This window comes from Mus caroli, chromosome 5 (genome assembly GCF_900094665.2).
Source record: "Mus caroli chromosome 5, CAROLI_EIJ_v1.1, whole genome shotgun sequence".
Classification (NCBI taxonomy): domain Eukaryota; kingdom Metazoa; phylum Chordata; class Mammalia; order Rodentia; family Muridae; genus Mus; species Mus caroli.
Genome location: NC_034574.1, coordinates 107909141 through 107929935, shown reverse-complemented (window position 1 = coordinate 107929935; position 20795 = coordinate 107909141). Strand labels below are relative to the sequence as shown.

At 49.0% G+C, this 20795-nt stretch overlaps 1 protein-coding gene and 1 long non-coding RNA gene across 5 annotated transcripts in view; one reads left to right on the top strand and one right to left on the bottom strand.

Moving 5' to 3' along the window:
* Window positions 1-2656: 2656 nt before the first annotated feature.
* Window positions 2657-15363, bottom strand: LOC115031110. Of its 2 annotated transcripts, none has more exons than XR_003836706.1 (3): window positions 15271-15363; window positions 14081-15170; window positions 2657-4206 (listed from the first exon to the last, which is right to left on the bottom strand). It is a non-coding gene; the product is annotated as an uncharacterized LOC115031110 (long non-coding RNA). The 2 variants fall into 2 exon arrangements; XR_003836707.1 differs by lacking the exon at window positions 2657-4206 and adding an exon at window positions 7584-7796.
* Hnf1a (HNF1 homeobox A) overlaps window positions 13043-20795 on the top strand; it is a 23705-nt gene continuing 15952 nt past the window's right edge. For 2 of the 3 annotated variants that reach the window (XM_029477422.1, XM_021161671.2), the window contains exon 1: window positions 13043-13594. In XM_029477422.1, coding sequence (XP_029333282.1) covers window positions 13269-13594 — 326 coding nt within the window. In that variant the 5' untranslated portion in view covers window positions 13043-13268. Of the gene's footprint in view, window positions 13595-19365; window positions 19436-20795 lie in introns of those variants that run through there. The other variant, XM_021161673.2, reaches the window with a different exon arrangement.

The following is a 20795-nucleotide window of genomic DNA, read 5'->3' as shown; positions in this document are numbered from 1 at the left end:
GTTAAGAGCACTGACTGCTCTTCCAGAGGTCCTGAGTTCAAATCCCAGCAACCACATGGTGGCTCACAACCATCTGTAATGAGATCTGATGCCATCTTCTTGGTGTGTCTGAAGACAGGGCCAATGTACTCACATACATAAAATAAATAAAACTCATGTACATAAAATGAATAAACCTTTAAAAAAAAAGAATTTCTGTGGTATGATAATAATAAAATACAAAACTGGTTTTCACTTGTTTTTTTTTTTTAATTCTGTTTACCATTATTCAGTGGCACGTAGGTGTGGGGGAGGGGCTCACGCATACACAGTTGGTTTCCCCCTCCAAGACTCGGGTCCTAGGGATCAAACTCAGGCCACCCAGCTTAGCAGCAAGCGCCTTTATCCCTTTATCTGAGCCATCCTGCCGGCCTAATTTTTAGTTGCTGTTAACTTTTCTTGAGGAAATGGTCACCAGTGCAGCTGCACTTCTCTTGGCTCGGTTCCTTGGGGAGAGGTTGGCTTTCCTCATGTGATATAAGGATAAAACCCAGCCCTCATACACAGCTAGGCAGCCTTTGCCTCTCGGAACTCATTTCCTTATTACTCAAAACTCAGGTAATTTATTACTCATTACTCAGGTAATTTCATCATACCTGCAGTCACAAGGGGGTATGGCAGCTTACACCTGTCACTCTAGCGCCTGGGATAGCCTGGGCTACATACTGAGAGTCTGTCTCAAACAAAACAAAAACAAACAATCCAGGGGCTGGCAAGGCAGCTCAGGGGGTATAAAGGTGCTTGCTGTCAAGCATGAAGACCTGCGTTCGATCCCCAGGACCTATCTGGTGGCCTGTGAGAACGTTTTTTCCACAGGCTGTGGTCCTGTTCCCATATGCATGCCCACCCCACCCCACCCCACCCCCACTGCACTAAATACAGTTTGTTTGTTTGTATGTTTCTCTGTGTAGCTTTGGCTGTCACGTAACTCCTTCTGTAGACCAGGCTTGGCCTCAAACTCAAAGAGATGCCCCTGCCTCTGCCTCCAATCACCACTCAGCCTAAGTATTTTTTTTTTTTTTTTTAGTTAAAACCAAAACCAACAAAGGAAGCCATAGGCCTTTGAAAGGTGGAAGTTTCCCACGGAGAAACACATCCGGAAGCCCACATCCGGAAGCCCTTGAGGGCTTTTGGAAACTGCAGGGCCACCTCCAGGGCTTCTGATCTGGCCGGCTGGAGCTAAGCCTGGAGGATTTGCTTGTTTAACAAGTTCCTGGAGGTGAAGCTGAAGCAACTCCACTCGGAGAAAAAAACTTGTCAATCATCCTCTGTGGACCAATGAGTGACGGAAGGTACCTGCTCTTTGGAGTGGCTTCTAATGGAGGAGGTAGCCTGTGACCCTGGGCGGAGCTGACTCTCTGGGTGAAGCTGGCCCCGGGGTCGCATCCTCTGGCTCACTTGATGCGCTGGTTTGAATCCATGGTCCCCAGTTGGTGGCTACTAGGGAGGATTAGGCGGCTGGAGAAAGTGTGGGCCTGGGGGCTGCCTTTGAGGTTTCTAATGGCTATTACCAGTTAGCTCTCTTCATCCTGTTTTGGGTTCAAAATGTGAACTCTGGACTGCTGCTGGCCCTGCCTGCTGCCTGCCACCTCCACTGCACTGTCATCCACTCTGGAACCTCAAGCCCCAAATCGACTGTTTTTGTTTTTTTGTTTATGAGACAGGGTTTCTCTGTATAGCCCTGGCTGTCCTGGAACTTACTTTGTAGACCAGGCTGGCCTCGAACTCAGAAATCTGCCTGCCTCTGCCTCCCGAGTGCTGGGATTAAAAGTGTGTGCCACCACTGCCTGGCACCTGAGGAAACTCTTACTGAGTTCAAGATCTTCTGACTGAGATGCCAGAGAGTGAAGTGGTAAGTCAAAGCAATGGGGAGGCTGAGGCAGGGGGATTTCAAGGGCCTCACAGTGAAACCTTACAAGGAAGAGGAGGAGGAGGAGGAGGAGGAGGAAATAAGAAAAAAAAGAAAAGAAAAAGCCAATTAATTTATTATCGGGGACAGCATTGTGAATTCTTTTGGTTTTAGAAACAGGGTCTCATGCATCCCAGGCGTCAGGATGACCCTCAGTAAATGGTGATGTTCCTGCCCCCACCTCCTGAGTGCTGGGTTTGTAGGCCCTGCCCAGTGTATAGCCCTATGGAGGTTGGACCCTGGGCTCTGCACATCCCAGGCAGGCCATGGACTACATCCTCAGCCTGACGATCGAGAATTCTGATTCAGATTTAAAACCTCTCACTAGTCAGACCTTGAACTGTTTTTCAGTGGTTTCAAGAGCTTCACCCCTTCCTTCATTTTACTCTCCCCCCACCCCACCCCACCCCCGCCCCTGCCTTGCTCCTTAGGCTGCTTTGCTCCAACTTTGGCTTCCAACTTGCAATCCTCCTGCCTCAGCTTTCTGAGTAGCTGAAATTATAGGAATCCACCATTGCACACCTGGCTTAATATATAAAAAACAATATTTACATTATATATGCATATATAATATAAAATATATAATTTATAGTAATATAGTAGAATATAATATATGCAAATGAGTGAGCTCAGACCCTTGGCAGGCAGGTGGAAGCCCCACAGGTCTCCTGGGATCTAGAGCCTGTCCACCCCCAAAGATAGTAGGGTAAAAGGGTAGTGGAAACATTGTGTGGGACCCCCCTCCCCAGTGCCATTTCTGAAAGAAATTAGGCCGGATTTGGAATACCACCCTGACCTTGGGTTTTCTATTACACACAGCTAGGCGCAATTCCTGATGATACTAAATTACTGTTGCTTTCTGAGCTGACTTGGGCTGCACTCGCTGGCCCTCTAACGGACGAGCCTCCTCCTGCAGGAGCAGACAAGCTCTCTCGGGCCTTTTTTTTTTAGGGGTGAGGGAGGGAGATAAGGACATTAAGCCCCTCCCCTCGCTTGCTCTACTCCTTTCAGGTCTACAAGAGGAATTAGGATTTAATAAACAGCTGTGGAGAGGCGGGCACAAACATCCGGCCTGGGAAGGGGAGGGCGACTCAGCCCGGGATGGGTCGAGTCCCTGAAGCACGAAGCTTTGTCAGAGTAAGGGGCCATACATAGGCTCAACCCTGGTGGCGAGTTGGGGAGGAGGCTTATCCGCCGGTTCCTGCGTCCCAGCTCCTGTAGGCACTGGATGGGGCTGGGAGGTTTCCTACAGTGGGCAGTCCTGATGCTAGGCTTCCACGCGGTACCGCTCTGGAAGTTTCTGCCTTCTTCTAGGGAAGATTCTGGATTGCAAGTGGTAATTCTGCAATAATTTTCATGTATTAGACACACAGTCCTCCCTGGACAGATAAAGAAACAGACTCAGGGGAGCCACGGGATCTGCAAAGCCTGAAATTGTCTGCCCAGTTCGGGGCTCTTCCAGCCAATGGTGCCTTCAACAGGTCCCTGAGCCCTACCTAGTTCAGTGTGTGTGTATGCGCATGCGTGCGTCCGTGTGTTCCAGGCTCAGTAAGAGGCCAGAGGTTGGTGGAGGGTGTCTTCTATCATGCTCTCCACTAGTTTCTGAGACAGGGTCCCTTACTGACCCTGGAGCTCACTCTTTCTAATAGATTGCTGGCCAGTGAGCCCCGAGATCCTTCCGGTCTCCGCCTGCTCTGTGGTTACAGATACGCAAAGCCACACCCAGGTGTCCTCATGAGTGCCAGGGATCCTAGCTCGGGCCCTCACGCTTGCATAGCAAGCCCTTTATCCAGGGAGTGTTGCCAGCCCTCGTTTCACTGTTTGGCCAATTTGATTGGCATCTCAGTATCATAGATGTTCCTGAGCTCTTGGCTTGTGAGAACCAGATTGTCTCCTAACAGCACCTGCGGAGCGGGGAAAGCAGGTGAGATCCTGGCAAGGCTGCCTGAAGTGTTTGCTCATACAAGAGATTCTCTGCCATTTGGACGGAGGGGGCAGTCTCAACCAGGAATAAAGTGGGTGGATCTGAACAAAATTTCCCGACTGGAGAATTCTTAGGCAAGGAATGGCAGGAAGCTGTGGCGCGTGGAGGTCGAGCGCCCTCTACTGCTGAAGAAGATTGCATCCACGCGGAAGGACACCGGACCTGCTCAGCCCACGCTGTTTTTCCTGCTCCGAGTTCGTCTGCGTCCAGGTTAGAGCTGCATACAGTTGGCCCGCTTTCCCTGAGTTCACGTCTCATTGGATTGAATACACACCTTCGAGAAAAATCCGAGAAAGAAGGTAGTGGAAGGAGACAGCCGAATTTCGCAAGTTGTCCTTCGCCCTCCACACGCTCACCCCGCAATATACAATTAATAGGAAATGTTTTTCAGGGCTGGTGAGATGGCTCGGTGGGTAAGCACTGACTGCCTTTCCAAAGGTCTTGAGTTCCAATCCCAGAAACCACATGGTGGCTCACAACCATCAGTAATGAGCTTTGACGTCCTCTTCTGGTGCCATTGAAGACAGCTATAGTGTTCTTACATATAATAATAAATAAATCGTAGGGGCAGAGCAAGCAGAGATCCTGAGTTCAATTTCCAGCAACCACATGGTGGCTCACAACCATCTGTACAGCTACAGTGTACTCATATACATAAAATAAATCTTAAAAAAAGAAAGAAATGTTTTTCACGGGCCAGGCACACCTCAGTTCTCTTTCCTGTTGGATGTGTTCGTTCCTGGATCTGCACCCGGCTATGAGAGCGGGTGAGAACCGCCCTGCAGAGATGCGCTCAGAACTCGGGCTCAGAAAATTGTGCGTGGACGAGAGCCAGAGACAAGCTTTGGCCACAGATCCAAAGGAGCAGTGAGTTAAAGGCAAGATAACTCTGGGATGGCTGACCCAGCATCCCTCTTGCTGGGTCACAAAAAATAATTTAAGAAATATGTTGCCAGGCAGTGGTGGCTCATGCCTCTAATCCCAGTGTTTGGGATTAAACCTGCACAGCTGTTTTTTTGAACATTTACTATGTCTGTGGAGACCCTGGAGGGGTGAAGTTGCCGAACCATGGATCCTGGAAGGATCTTAGAGAGATCTAGACGGTAACACAGACACACCTGTCTGGGTGCCTTGCAAACAACAAAAACCAAACAACATGAAAACAAACAAACAAACAAACCAAAAAACCACAGTCGTGCCCTGCCCCCTTCAGTCTGGTCAAGGAAGCAACTTTTATTCCTTATTTACACGATATAACTTCCTCCTGAGACCAGCTTTATGATACAGAGTAAACCATCAAACTGCATGCAAATATGGTCACAGAGCCGGAAATGAAGGTGGTAGATTCTAATCTAATGCCAGGATCCAGTCTATGGACACAGTAGTGCTTAGCTAGGACATCCTTACAGGTGTTAAGGAAAACAAGACAAACAAACAAAGCAGGCCATGTCTCTGATCCCAGCACTCAGATGCAGAGGCAGGCGAATCTCTGTGAGTTCCAGGACATCCTGATCTACAGAGTGAGTTCCAGGCCAGCCAGATAGCTAGACCCTAACCCTAACCTGTCCTAACACAACAAAATAAAATGCATAAAATAGGGCTGCAAAAGTGGTCACCCAACAGTTTTTATCTAGTTTGCACAAAGCCCTTAGAGACTATATAAATATTCCTGGCATGGGGTGGGGGGGTAGGAGGGAGGGGAGATCAGGAGCACAATGTTATCCTTGATACATATGTTGATACACCCTTGATACACAATGTTATTCTTGATACATATCCTGGGCTGTATCAGGCTACCTTGTCTCAAAGAGTAGGGGGAGGGAGAATAACTGAAGCTTTTTTTTTTTTCAATGGATGTATTGTATTTTCTTACAGTAATTGTTAGGTGTTAAGCCTCTTGGTTTTGTTTTTTTTTTTTTAAGATTTATTTGTTTGGTTTTTTTGCTTATAAGGGTTTTTACCAAGATGTATATAAATGTGGCAGTGCATGCCTTTAATCCCAGCACTCGGGAGTCAGAAGCAGGAAGATCTCTGAATTGGAGGCCAGCCTATCTACAGAGTGAGTTCCAGGACAGCCAGGGCTACACAGAGAAACCCTCTCTCAAAACAAAACAAAACAAAACAAAACAAAACAAAACAAAACAAAACAAAACAAAAACCAAAATTAGCACACTGAGTCCAACCAATATGAATAGTGATTATATATGAAGTGAAAAAACTGAGAACTTTGGTGCTACAGATACGGCTTAGTGGTTAAGCCCTCTTCTTTTAAATTAATTAATTTATTTATATGAGTACACTGCAGCTGTACAGATGGTTGTGAGCCACCATGTGGTTGCTGGGACTTGAACTCAGGACCTACAGAAGAGTCAGTGCTTTTAACCACTGAGCTATCTCTCCAGCCTGGTTAAGCCTTCCTACCGAGGACCTGAGTTCAATTACCAGCACATAAGTCAGGTGGCTCACACTTGGCTATAACACCAGCTTCAAGGGGCCAGACTCTTGAAAACAGCAACAGGGGGCTTACCTTAGGCCCAAGGCCAGTCTCACTATCGTGAGTTCCAGACCAGATAGGAGTATATAGTGAGACCCTGTGTGGTGGTTTGAACAAGACACATCCCTCTTAGGCTTTGGAACACTTGGCCCCCTATTGGTGACATCATTTGGGGGAGGTTTGGGTGGTACGGTCTTGATGGAGGTCAGACTTTGAGATTAAAAAAAGCCACCACCACTCACTGTCCGAGGTTGAGCCCTCAGGCTCCTGCTCCAGCCACTAGGCAGCTGCCAAAGCATGAAGCCACAAAAGAAAAGCACAGTCTCCTCCCCGGTAATAGCATGGACCAAGGAACAATGCCAGACCCTAGGAAAGAGGGCACCAGGCTCCCAAAGGCAGCTGCCCACCCTAGACCCCAGCTCTGAAGGACTCTGATCCTCACTGAACCCCCGAACCCCCCAACCCCCGCCCCGTGCCTCTCTTTTTCTCCTCTGCAGAATGGAGCTATAACAGAACTCAGAAGTGTTTTGAAAACCCAGTGCATGACAGAAGTGTGCGGCAGTGCTGAGCCAAGCACTTGGTGTCTTCATCTGTATTCACGGCTACACAAACAGATGGGTAATTTACAACAACCAGAAAGCAGTTGGGGTCATGGCTCTAGAGACTGGAAAATCCAGGAGGGTGGGGAAAGCCTAGCAGCTAGCCAAGACACCTTCTCACTGAGCCATAGAGGAAGGCAGCAGGGCAGGAGAGGGCCATGCTCCGTTTCCCAGCAACTTCACTTCGGATAGTCTGCCCCGGAAATGAAGACATGAAGCTCTCAATGAGGCTGCAGACCAGAGGCACTGCTGCCCTGGTGTGTGTGGTTTTCCAAACTATGAAGAAAATATTCAAATCACAGAATGGATTGGACTTTACTACCACACACAACACACACACAAATACACATTCACACCTTACATGCACACAGCACACACACACCGTATACACATAAGCATACCCCATATACACCACATACACATAAGCACACTCCCCACATGCACACACACACACACACACACACACACAATTTACATATAGTACACACACACACACACGCTATACATACTCCACATCTACACAAAACACACCATTAAAAAAACCCACATAAAACATGGTTAGTTATAATGAGATTGATTTAATAAATATTTATTGAGCATCTTACATTTAGGTGTTCTATAGCATATTCCCAGGCTCTGACTACATCAGGGAACGAATCAGAGAAGAGCCTACCCTCCTGTAGCTCACATTCCAGAAAATGAGCAGCCAGCCAGCATTGCCTGGTTAGTGATTCTTCCCGTCCCTGTGATTGACACCTGTCAGAGCAGACCCTAGGGAGAGAAGGGTTTATTTTGGTTCATCGTTGGGGGTGGGGGTTACCCATCACAGTGAAGAAGGCAGGGACATGAGGCAGCGGTCACATCGTAGAAAACAGAACCAAAAATAAACAGTGACAGAGGAATGAGTCAAGTTGATTTTTTTGTTTGTTTGTTTTTTGTTTTTTGTTTTTCGAGACAGGGTTTCTCTGTATAGCCCTGGCTGTCCTGGAACTCACTTTGTAGACCAGGCTGGCCTCGAACTCAGAAATCCGCCTGCCTCTGCCTCCCGAGTGCTGGGATTAAAGGCGTGTGCCACCACGCCCGGCTATCAAGTTGATTTTTATTTATTTATTTTTGTCTTTATTGACTTTACTGTCTGTTTGGAGACACGGTCCCACCTCTAGCCCAAGCTAGCCTCAAGTTAACTATGTGGCTGAAATTTGCCTTAAACTCCTGATCCTCCTCCTTCCATCTGATTACAAAGTTTTTAAATTAAAATAATGTCCGGCATGGTGGCACATGCCTATGATACTATCAACTGAGAGTCTGAGGCAGGAGTCTGAGTTTGAGACCAACCTCAAGTACTTAGTGAAATCTTGTCATTGAAAAACAAAAATCTGCCAGGTAGTGGTGGCGCACGCCTTTAATCCCAGCACTTGAGAGGCAGAGGCAGGCAGATTTCTGAGTTCGAGGCCAACCTGGTCTACAAAGTGAGTTGCAGGACAGCCAGGGCTACACAGAGAAATCCTGTCTCAAAAAGACAAAAAATAAAAACAAACAAAAACCACACAATAACAAAACCAAAAAACACTTGGAAAAAAAAACCCAAAACGAAAAACCTTGGCTGGAGAGATGTCTCAGTGGTTAAGAGCACTGACTGCTCTTCTGAAGGTCCTGAGTTCAATTCCCAGCAACCACATGGTGGCTCACAACCATCTGTAATGAGATCTGACGCCCTCTTCTGGTGTGTCCGAAGATAGCTACAGTGTACTTATATATAAAATAAATAAACCTTTAAAAAATTAGTTACGGGGCTGGAGAGATGGCTCAGTGGTTAAGAGCAGTGACTGCTCTTCCAGAGGTCATGAGTTCAATTCCCAGCAACCACATGGTGGCTCACAATCATCTGTAATGGGAACCGATGCCCTCTTCTGGTGTGTCTGAAGACTGTAACAGTGTACTCACATATAAAATTAATAAATCTTTAAAAAAAATTAGTTACAATAGAGATCTATCTCAAACAAATAAACAAATAAATAATAGGATAAGATTTAAAATGTCAAAACTCTAGTGGGCACAGTGACTCCTATGTTTAATCCCAGCTCTCCAGAAGCAGAGGCAGGCAGATCTCCATGAGTTTAGGGCCAGCCAGGTCTACATAGCAAGTTCCAGGACAGCCAAAGTTCATAGTGAGACCCTGACTCAAAACCAAACCAGACCAAAGTAGAGCCAGTAAGTGGGGTCCGTGGTGAAGGCGCTCACCACTCCGCCATGCAAGTCTAACAAACTCAGCTCAAACCCTGGAACCTGAGTTTGGACCCAGAGGCCAGGGGAAGTGGAAAGAAAGCATTCATTGCCAAATTGTCCCCTGACTCCGTATTTGCACCCATGCTTAAACTTACATACATACATACATACATACATACATATGGGCTGGAGAGATGACTCAGCAGTTAAAAGCACTTACTGCTCTTCCAGAGGTCCCGAGTTCAAATCCCAGCAACCACATGGTGGCTCACAACCATCTGTAATGGGATCAGATGCCTTCTTCTAATGTGTCTGAAGATAGCTCCAGTGTACTCACATACATTAAATAGATAGATGGATAGATAGATAGAGAGAGAGAGAGAGAGAGAGAGAGAGAGAGAGAGAATACATACATCAATACATAAATTAAAAACAAATAAAAACAGAAAACAAATGAATGTCTTGCTTAAGTTTCTATTCGTGTGGTAAGACAGGAAGCACCTAGAGGAAGAAAGGGTTTATTTCAGCTTACAACTCTCAGATCACATAGTCCATCACTGAGGGAAGTCAGGGCGGGAGCCTGGAGGCAGGAGCTGATGCAGGGGCCGTGGAGGGGCGGCTCACTGGCTTGCTCCTCCTGTCTTGCTCAACCTGCTTTCTTACACCATCTAAGCCTGCCTGTCCACGGGCACACCATCCCAAGCAAACTGCCTTTCCACACTAACCAGCAGTCAAGGCTCACCCACAGGCCAGTCTAGGGGGGGCATTTTCTCGACTGACCCTCCTGTCTAATGACTCTAGCTTGTGTCAAGTTGACATCAAACTAGCCAGCCCAATGAATTAAACAATAACATAATTTAAAATGAATTATAATTAAATGTAATATAACTATAATAATGCAATAATTATATTTATATATAATTATAATAAATTTTCATTTTAATGAAATACCATGCAAATTGCTTTAAATTGTAACTTAGTTATTTTTTTTTTCTAATTTATTTCTTTTCATCTTATGTGAGTTAGTGTTTTGCTTGCGTGTGTATGACTGAATGAGGGCGTTGAATTCCCTGGAACAGGAGTTACAAAGAGTTGCAAGCCACCATGTAGCTGAGGAATTGAACTTGGGTCCTCTGATAGAGCAGCCAGTGCTCTTAACTGCTAAGCCATCTCTCCAGCCCCGACTCCGTTATTTTTTTAAATGTGTGTGCTGGGGACAGAATGTATGCGTGCCAGGGACGTGCTCTACCAGTGAGCTATGTCTCCAGCCCCTTTAACGTTTCATCTTATTTGTATTTTAAAATTTAACACCGTTTGTCAAAAATAACACCCTTTCACACAAGACATCTCAAAGTTCTTGATAGCCGCATGTGGTTGGTGGCAGGATTGTTGGTAGCCACTTATGGCCTTTGCTGAGAACGAATCCCGAATCCCAAGTGGAGCATCGTACATGGAGAGGGGCTTGTAGGAAGGGGGCGTGGTCGCCTGTCACACGCTTGACTCTCTAGCTGGATTCTTGCCCGCTGCTGGCCTGGAGGCTGTGGTCTCCTCCTTTGCCTCCCCGCACTGCAAAACTTGACCCTGGCTCCAAAGAACCTTGAAGATTCTGGAAAATGCCAAGATTAGGGGCAGCTCTCTCCACCAGGAAAAGGAAATGGGGGAAGATGAGGGCCAAGCTCCCTGGGGCCCTGCCAGGATGAGGGAAGGATGGACCCATTCCTAATGGAAATGTGATACTTTACTTACAGTGTTTTTATTTTTATTTTTTTATTTTTTTGGTTTTCCAAGACAGGGTTTCTCTGTATAGCCCTGGCTGTCCTGGAACTCACTTTGTAGACCAGGCTGGCCTCGAACTCAGAAATCTGCCTGCCTCTGCCTCCCGAGTGCTGGGATTAAAGGCGTGTGCTACCACACCCGGCCAGTGTTTTTTTTTTTAAAGATTTATTTATTGATTATATGTAAGTACACTGTAGCTGTCTTCAGACACTCCAGAAGAGGGCATCAGATCTCCTTACGGATGGTTGTGAGCCACCATGTGGTTGCTGGGATTTGAACTTTGGACCTTCGGAAGAGCAGTCGGGTGCTCTTACCCACTGAGCCATCTCACCAGCCCTTGTTTTGTTTTTCAAGACAGGGTATAGCCCTGGCTGTCCTGGAACTCACTCTGTAGATCAGGCTGGCCTCAAACTCAGAAATCTGCCTGCCTCTGCCTCCCAAGTGCTGGTACTAAAGGCGTGCGCCATCACTGCCTGGTGACGTATTTCTTAAATGAATGAGAAAACCCAAAAGGATAGAAAGCACATATTCACATAAAAAATTGCATGTGGATGTCCCTAGAAGCCTTGCTCACCGCAGCTAAAACGTGGGCAGAACATAAGTAATTAGCCATCTATGGATGCACAGGAAAGTGCCAGGTCTCCTTGCAAAAGTACCCTGCCCACCATTCACTATCAAAGGGATAAAATGAGATCTGCGCTCTGGATGAGTGAACTTCGGGCCTCCATGACTGCCAGAGGCGGGACTAGAGACCTGCACAGGAACGGGCTGCTCAGCAGAACAGTTTCTTTGGGATGATGAAAGTGTTTTAAATTGATCAGTTGGTGTGCTGCATGCTGGGATATGCTTATGGCTGCTAACAGCTGCTACCTTTCAAAAGGCAAGAGGGTGGCTGCCTGGGTTGCACAGAGTGGAAGAGAGAGAGCTGATTCCTGCAGTTGTTCCCCGACCTCCACACCCAAGCTGTCACACATACACACGCGCGCGCGAACACACACACACACACACACACACACACACACACTCAAAAAGATTAAAAAATATATAAATGCTTTCATTAGGTAATACTGACAAAAGTAATACTTGAGAAAAATTAAAATGGTGTATTTGGGGCTGGGGTTCTGGCTCTTGGTAGAGCCCTTGCCTCGAGTATACAAGGCCCTGGGTTTGACCCCAACAAGACTAAAAACTGGCTGTGGTACGGGTCTGTGATTCCAGCACTTGGGAGGTAGAGGTAGGAAAATCAGAAGTTCAAGGTCAGCCTGAACTACATAGTAAGACTGTCTTAAAAAAAACAATACATATGTGTGCATGCACACAGACACAGAGAGATACACACACACATACACACACACATAGATTAGATATACACACACATATAGATTAGATACACAGACACATATAAGACACAGAGACATACACAAACATAGATTAGTTATACATACACATATAGATTAGATACACAGATACACACAGACACACACACACACACACACACACGTCCTGGTTGAGATCACACAATGATAGGATGCAATACATTATAACCCAGTATCCTCAACACAGAAGTCTGAAGTGCTAAGACACAGGGTTCTCCCCCCCCCCCCGGGAAGTCTGATGTTGGGCTCGGACTGAGGGTGCAGTGACCCACTCCAGGAAATGTGACCTAATTCTGCCCTTGAGAACCGGCCCAGTGGCCCAGAGCTTCCTGCTGTCCCAGCGGCCCAAAGAAACAGGCTTTTAAAGTTCTCCTGCGCCAGGCTGAAAGCATCCTGGAGAGTGGGACCTGGCACCGCACCCAGAGGCCTCCTGGCTCCTGCTGCCTCTAGCCCTGCGCCCCTGGCCCCCCGCTCCACCTCCCCCACCCGCCCTTCTGCTCACTCCCAATTGCAGGCCATAGCTCCCGGTCCCGGTCCCTCTCGCCTGCCATGAGGCCTGCACTTGCAAGGCTGAAGTCCAAAGTTCAGTCCCTTCGCTAAGCGCACGGATAAATATGAACCTTGGAGAATTTCCCCAGCTCCAATGTAAACAGAGCAGGCAGGGGCCCTGATTCACTGGCCGCTGGGGCCAGGGTTGGGGGCTGGGGGTGCCCACAGAGCTTGACTAGTGGGATTTGGGGGGGCAGTGGGTGCAGCGAGCCCCGTCCGTTGACTGCCAGCCTGCGGGCAGGTAGACACCGGCCGTGGGTGGGGGAGGCGGCTAGCTCAGTGGCCTTGGGCCGCGTGGCCTGGTGGCAGCGGAGCCATGGTTTCTAAGCTGAGCCAGCTGCAGACGGAGCTCCTGGCTGCCCTGCTCGAGTCCGGCCTGAGCAAAGAGGCCCTGATCCAGGCCTTGGGGGAGCCAGGGCCCTACCTGATGGTTGGAGAGGGTCCCCTGGACAAGGGGGAGTCCTGCGGTGGGAGTCGAGGGGACCTGACCGAGTTGCCTAATGGCCTGGGGGAGACGCGTGGCTCCGAAGATGACACGGATGACGATGGGGAAGACTTCGCGCCACCCATTCTGAAAGAGCTGGAGAACCTCAGCCCAGAGGAGGCAGCCCACCAGAAAGCCGTGGTGGAGTCACTTCTTCAGTAAGGACCCCACCCTGTCCCCAGCACCCAGGAAGGAACTCATAGCTCCCCATTCTATGCTCCTGGCAAGCTTCACTTCCCGTCTAGGGGGCCTTAGGAGCTGTGGTCTTCAGGCTGATGGTCAAGGGCTTCTTGCCGAACCTACCCCTCTGTTTGGCCCTACATACCCCGTATCCATTGGGCCACCTGTTTGCAGTCCGGCCCTTAGGAAACAGGGACAGGCCTGAGGTCACTTTGAAACAGAGGACAAAGGAAAGCCAGCCCCAAGAAAATGGTTGGAGAACTAGCGGGTGGTAGAAATCCTTCCCCAGTGTGGTCGTTTGTGCTCCCACAAATTCCACCTTCTTGGCTCGGGGGGGGGGAGTCAGATCCCAGGTTTGGGGGCCCAAAAGCCCCTGAGGAGGTCGGGCTGATGTTGGGCTTTTAGGGGATTTCCTGATCCACCAGGGCCTTAAGCATCTGGCAGGGTACGCTTGGGTTTCTTACCTGGGGCAGATGGAGCTGAAGGTGGCAGTTTCCCTGCATGGCCAGGTGCTGCTTGCCCCTGACCCCAGTCTGGTCAGATAGCAGGGTTAGAGGCCTCCCCATACCAGACCCCCCTCTTCTGTTGTCTGGCTCCCCATCTTCTGGAATGCTGAGTGGGTCCCGATTTCAATGCCTCCCCTCTCTCTCTCCTCAGCAAAGCCGTTCTGGTTACTAATTACCCACGCACGCCATTATTTCTTTTGTTTTATAAATTTATAAATAGCAAAAGGCTCTGATAAGGCCTGTGATCATTAACTTGTCGGGACGGTGGCGGGGAGATGCCCATTTGGGGGTGGAGAACGAACAGGAACACCAAAGTGAGGGAAATGTAGCTTGGGGGCTGTGGGGAGTACTACCACCCCCAATTCTCCAAGCCTCCACAGTTTCCCTGAGATTATCGCCCGGCACGCTATTTTCTGTAGGGGTTTCCACTGTGCCTAAATCCCCATATAATAGAGATACACCCCCCCCCAGAAGGAAGTGGTTAATAAACACGCTTTACCAGTAGGGAAACTGAGGCTTAGACAGGGGAAGGCACTGTGAAGGAAGGGCCTGAGGGCTGGCTGAGGAGTTTGGGGACAGTCTCTCAAGACTATTCTGGAGGCAGCCTTTTTTCTGTCCAAGGTCCTGATTCTGACTTGGGGTGGGGGAGGGCTGGTGGATCCCGGCATTTCTGGAAGTGTCCGGAAGCCTCCCTGGGCCTTGGGCAAGGGGCAGAGGAGCAGTCAGGCCCCCTGACTTGGCAGAAAGTGGAGGGCAAAGGGCTGCCTCGCCGCAGGGGAGGGGCAAAGGGCCAAGTATTGCCAGAACCAGGGCACAAGAAACCTGGATAGGGTGGAGCTGGGCCTGACCTGTCCTGGGGCCCCAGGTGGGGCTAGGGGCTTAATATGAGGCTGAGGGGCCAGGGATGCCAAGGGTCTTCTTACCTGGCTAGATGGGACCTCTTGATCAGCAGCCCTCACGGTGGGGGCAGTGGGGGCTGGAGGGGAGCCTGGTCCAAAGCAGCTGGAACAGAGGTCAAAGTGCTCCCTGCAGGGGAACAGGCAGAATCCTGGAGGCAGAGGGGACAGGGGCAGTAAGGAGGATGAGATGGGAGAAGAGGGCTGGGGGAGTTGGGAGGGGAGAGGAACCAGGAAAAGAGAGGGTCTCACAGCAGCTGGGAGAAAGGGGCAGGGGAGAGAGGCTGAGCAGGGAGGAGGCTAGAGTGCTGTCCCTCCCAGGTTGCTTTTCTTTAATGCTAACAGCGAGCTATTTGCTTTCCATTTAAATTCGAGATGTTGCTATAAATTATCAACCAGCTCCTTGTTCCTGCAGAGTTTATAACTAACTACCTGGGTTACTTATTGTTCAGGTAACAAAGGGGACCTGAAAATGTCCCCAGGGACAAAAAGTGGGGCCTCTAGTTTCAGGACCAGGGGTGGGGGTGAGGGGGACCCTCTGGGGAGAGGGCTGGAGGACCCCCATGAGGGCCTGGCTAGTGGGGAAGTTGAGGCTGGAAGAGGTGGTGGGAAGGACTAACTCCCCACGGGAGCTGTTGATTCCAAGGTCTACCTTTTGGAGAGGGAGAGGTGGGTCTGGGGTCTCAGATCCCACCCCCACCCCTTTTGCATCACATGTGAGGGCACGGCAGACACCTCAGCTCTCCTCGAAGAGCTCCATCCTTTATCTAGCGTGTGACCTTGGGCAAGACCCTTTTCTCCCCCTGCACCAATGTCAGCAGGTAGAGTAAAGGCAAATTCTCTATTTTAGTTCTAGTTCTGTGCCCTCCCCTCCCCCCAGCTTCCCTAGTTTGCTCCATCCATTGCTCCTTATCCCCTCTTTTGAGCCCTGATGCTGGCTTTGCCGGTCCTGGATGCGCACACACTCTGGTTACTGCCCAGCGTTGCCTGCCCCAGTCTTCCTGCTCGGGACCCCCTTCTCACTTCCTCCTTGGTTCTTAGCTCCCTGGCCTCTGTCTCTGCATGAGGGTTGAACCCCAGTTCCCCTTTGCTGCTTCTGCCTGCTTTCTCTCGTTATTTTATCTGTCTCTGTGTTCATTCCTTGTCCCCTGGTGTGAAAACATCTTGAGGGAAAAGTGCAAGAACCTAAACTTCCCCTCGCGCACCTCCTACTCCTCCCTCTTACTCCTCCCTGGGGGAGTACTTGGGACCCAGAGTCCTATCCTGGATGCCCTTGCAGGACCTTCCTATCCAGCAACTGCTTAAACCCCAAACTTGCTGTTTCCTGATGCCCTCAGCCCCAGCCAAGTAGCCTCAGGGTTCTCCCAGCCAGGAACTCAGCAACTGGGTGGCAGGCAGGATGCTTCAGCGGACAGTGGCCTGCCTTGGTTCCCACACCAGCTTTGCAGCCAGTTAGGTGGGCACTGTCCCCGAGTCCCAGTTTCTTCTGCAGAATGGTGAAGACAGCACTCAGCCACGGGTTCAAAAGCATGGCACACAGCTAAGTAGGATCACATTTGAATGGTCCCATTTTACAGATGAGCAGAGGAAGGCTCAGTGAAGCAAAGGGACCTCCTTAAGTAGTAAGACCAGACTTGGATGTGTGTGATGGCTTCGTCTATGTCTGCACAGTGCTCTCGAGTTCCATGTTATCTTGGCATGTTTACTACCGCACCCCCAGACGTTCTTACTGCTCGGCTTGATGGGAAATTCTTTCACATGCCAGGCTTTGAAACTCACTGGGGCTTAAAGATGTACTGAATTCAGGTTTCCCTCTGGACAGTTTCTAAAACACACATACACATGCTCACATGCATAAACATATACACATGTATGCCCACACACACAGGGACAATCATATACATGCATACACACACAGACACACATTCATGCACACATGCACACAAGCACACACTGACACACAGGCACAAGCCTCCCCCACCCCCAGACACATAGGAACATGCACACACACATACAAAGGCAGGTACATACAAATAGACTTACACAGACACACATGTACGCACACTTGTGCACATACAGACACACAGGCACAGCACACACACATGCACACAGACACACAGGCAGGCATACACACCCACACACAGACAGGCACAAGCAGAAGCACATGCACACAGACACACATACACACACAGACAAGCAACCATACACGCACCACACAGGAACCACGCATGCACGCACGGCAGGGACTCAAGTATGCCAGACTAGCCTCAAACTCAATGTATCAAGGATGACTTTGAACTCCCAACCCTCCTGCACTTGCCGGTCAGGTGGTGAGTTATATATAGACCTGCACCACCATATCTGATTGCTTTGTTTTATGTTCTGATTTTTTGAAACAAGGTTTCTCTGTGTAGCCCTAGCTATCCTAGGACTCACTCTGTAGACCAGGCTGGCCTCAAACTCAAGAGGTCACCTGCCTCTGCCTCCCAGGTGATAGGATTATAGGTGTGCGCCACTAAGCCTGGTTTATGCCCAGTTCTATGTGATTCCGGGGCTGAATCCAGAACTTCATGCACGCTTACCAGCTGAGCTATATCCCCAGCCTGAGAAATAGGAAATATCTTTAATCTTCTTTTATAAATGAAGGATTTGGGGGACACAGATGTTAAGCACTTCAAAGAATGGAAGGCAGAGCTGGGACTTTTTTTCTCAGATCTAAGCCCGACCTCAGCCCCAACTAAGAATTCAGCTTCCTCTCTAGAGGAGTGACCGACCCTTCCGTCTACTCTCTTAGCACCATGGCTCTGGGTACCAGAGAACCAAAGGCCCAAAGCTGGGAACACCTGTTTGACTCCAGAATTGGGTAGGGCAATGGAGGGCATCTTCAGTCTTTCTGGGTTCTGCTGTGGGTCTGGGACACACAGGACCACAGCTTTGAGGATGGTGGCGGTGATGATGGTGGTGGTGGTGGTGGTGGTTCTGGCAATTTTATTTTTCATATACTTTTTAAGACTGCATGACCCTACAGCCCCAGCTCTCAAAGTGCTGATTATGGGCCTGTGCCACCATGCTTGGCTGTGTCTGGCACTTTATAACCACTCGTTGCGGTTATTTAAAAGAACTGTTTAAAAAGCAGACCTGATGGTGCTCACCTGTAATTCCAGCACTGGAGAGGCAGAGGCTGGCAGGATGTGTAAGCGTTCCGGGCCAGCCAAGGTTATACAGCGAGAGCACTCAAAGTTCCTATGAGTTTGAACACTGTGCTTCCGTTCAAATGCTTACCTTCTGTTTCTAGGCGTTTCCGGTGTTTGTGGATGGTGGTTACTGTTATTTTATTTGGCCTAGTGTAGCAGAAATAAAAAGAGACAGAGATGTGGTGGTGGGGGAGAGCACTTGAGATTAGGGAAGGAGAAAGGGAGAGAAGGGAGAGGGACAGGGGAGAGGGAGGGGAAGGGGAAAGGGAAAGGGGAAGACAGAGATAGTATGAATCAGAGACATCCAGGCAGAATGTAAGAAAAGGCTTCCCCTGCTGGCTCTTGTTCCTGCAATGAGAGCTAAGTGACCCATTCTTCCTCCAGAGGAGGGAGGGGAGTGGGGTGTGGGCTGCCCTTGCTAGAGAAGGGAGGCCATCAGATAAACATGTTTGCAGCCGCACAGGTTGGACTTTGTCCCTACTTCCCTCCTAGCTCTGACTGGCACCCAAGGAAGCAGGGGGGAGGGGGGAGGCTCCAAGCAGCCCCCAAACATAGTCAGGGGAGGGGAGAAGCAGCTGGGGTCCCTAGGGATGAGAAATATTCTCAAGCCCCAGTTACATCAACCTGGGACCAGGTTTCACCTTGCTGAAGCAGAGTTTTGTCGTAGGTGGAGCCAGGATCGAAATCAAGCATACTTCCTGGGTTGGAGAGTCAGGCAGCTCCCAGTGACCCCTAGGAGTAACATGTATCCTGTATTATTTGCTGTGCAAGTTTAGATTACTCGGTCCACCTTCCCATCTGGGAGACGTGGATAAAGAGGAAAAAGTCAGAGAGTCTAAGCCAGTGGCTCTCAACCCTGCTAACGTTGCTGCTACCTCATGAACCATAAAATATTGTTGCTACTTCATAAGTGTAATTTTGCTACCGTTACGAATTGTCATATAAATATCTGTGTTTTCTGATGGTCTTAGGCCACCCCTGTGAAAGGGTCCTTAACCCCACAAAGGGGTAACAGCCCACAAGTTGAGCACCCCTGGTAAGCTCTGAGTGTGAGAACAGCATTACTGAGGTGCAGAGTGAGGCGGAGCTGGCTCGAGGCAGGGGTGGGGTGGGGCTGTGAGGACAACTTCAGAGCACTGGTTTCAGTTTGTCCTTTGGTTTGAAATGTTAGATGCAGCCTGTCCTCTGTATGGCTGAGTTCCAAACCTGCCCAATTCAACCAGGTGGGGGCTGAAAATAACTTTTAAAATTGCTTCTCCAGTGAATGGCTACAGTTTTCTTTTTCTTGTCTCTACTTTGTAAACACTAAGTGAACCGGCCATTTGATAGCACTGCTGTTGTAAGCAGAGCTGATAAGAGCAGGATCTATCTGTACAGACTCTACTTAAGTCTTAGCCTACCCATTTTTAATTTTGGAGACAGAGTCCCACTGTACAGCCCAGATGGCGGGGGAGCTACTATATAGACCTGGCTGGCCACCTGCCTCTGTCTGGGATTAAAGGTGGCAATATCAGGCTTGGACAAAGATTTATTTATTTACTGTTTATGCATTTGTGTGTAAGCACGGCTGTATGAGTGACTGCCACATGCACACCGCTGCTGGCAAAGGCCTGAAGAGGGTGACAGATTCCTGGGAGCTGGATTTATCGGCATTTATGAGTGACAAGATATGGGGTTGGGATCCAAATTCTGGTCCTCATGAATGACCAGCAGGAGGTTTTGTTTGTTTGTTTGTTTGTTTGTTTTAAGATGTAACTTGTGCACATCTTTTAAAACTTTTGTTTATTTTTATTAGATTTTTTAAAATTTACATTTCAATGTCATCCCCTTTCCTGGTTTCCCCTCTGAAAACCCCCTATCCCATCATCCCTCCCCCTGCTCACTAACCCACCCACTTCTGCTTCCCTGCCCTGACATTCCCCTACACTGGGGCATCGAGCCTTCTCAGGTCCAAGTGCCTCTCCTTCCATTGATGACCGACTAGGCCATCCTCTGCTACATATGCAGCTGGAGCCATAGAGATCTTGGGGTGTGTGTGTGGGGGTACTGGTTGGTTCATCTTATTGTTCCTTCTATTGGGCTGCAAGCTCCATCAGCTCCTTTGGTTCTTTCTCTAGCTCCTCCATTGGGGACCTTGTGCTCAGTTCAGTGGTTGGCTGAGAGCATCCACCTCTTTATTTGTCTGGCAGTGGCAGAGCCTGGTTCTGTGTTTGTTTGTTTGTTTTTGTTTGTTTTTCTTTTGAGATAAGGTCTCACTATGTACCTCAGGCTAGCCCTGAATGCCACTGACTGAAGGTTAAGGTCACAAGAACATGCTGTGCCCAACTAGAATGTCATCTGTTTTATGTAAAGGCTTGAACACTTGTAGTTTTCATATCTACTGGGGTCCTGAAAACAGCTCTCCCAAAGACGCTGAGGAGTCACTGTGTCATATATAATGTTACATAATATTATAATATATCACATGCTTTTAAAAAACTTTCTGAAGCCGGGCGTGGTGGCGCACGCCTTTAATCCCAGCACTCGGGAGGCAGAGGCAGGTGGATTTCTGAGTTCGAGGCCAGCCTGGTCTACAGAGTGAGT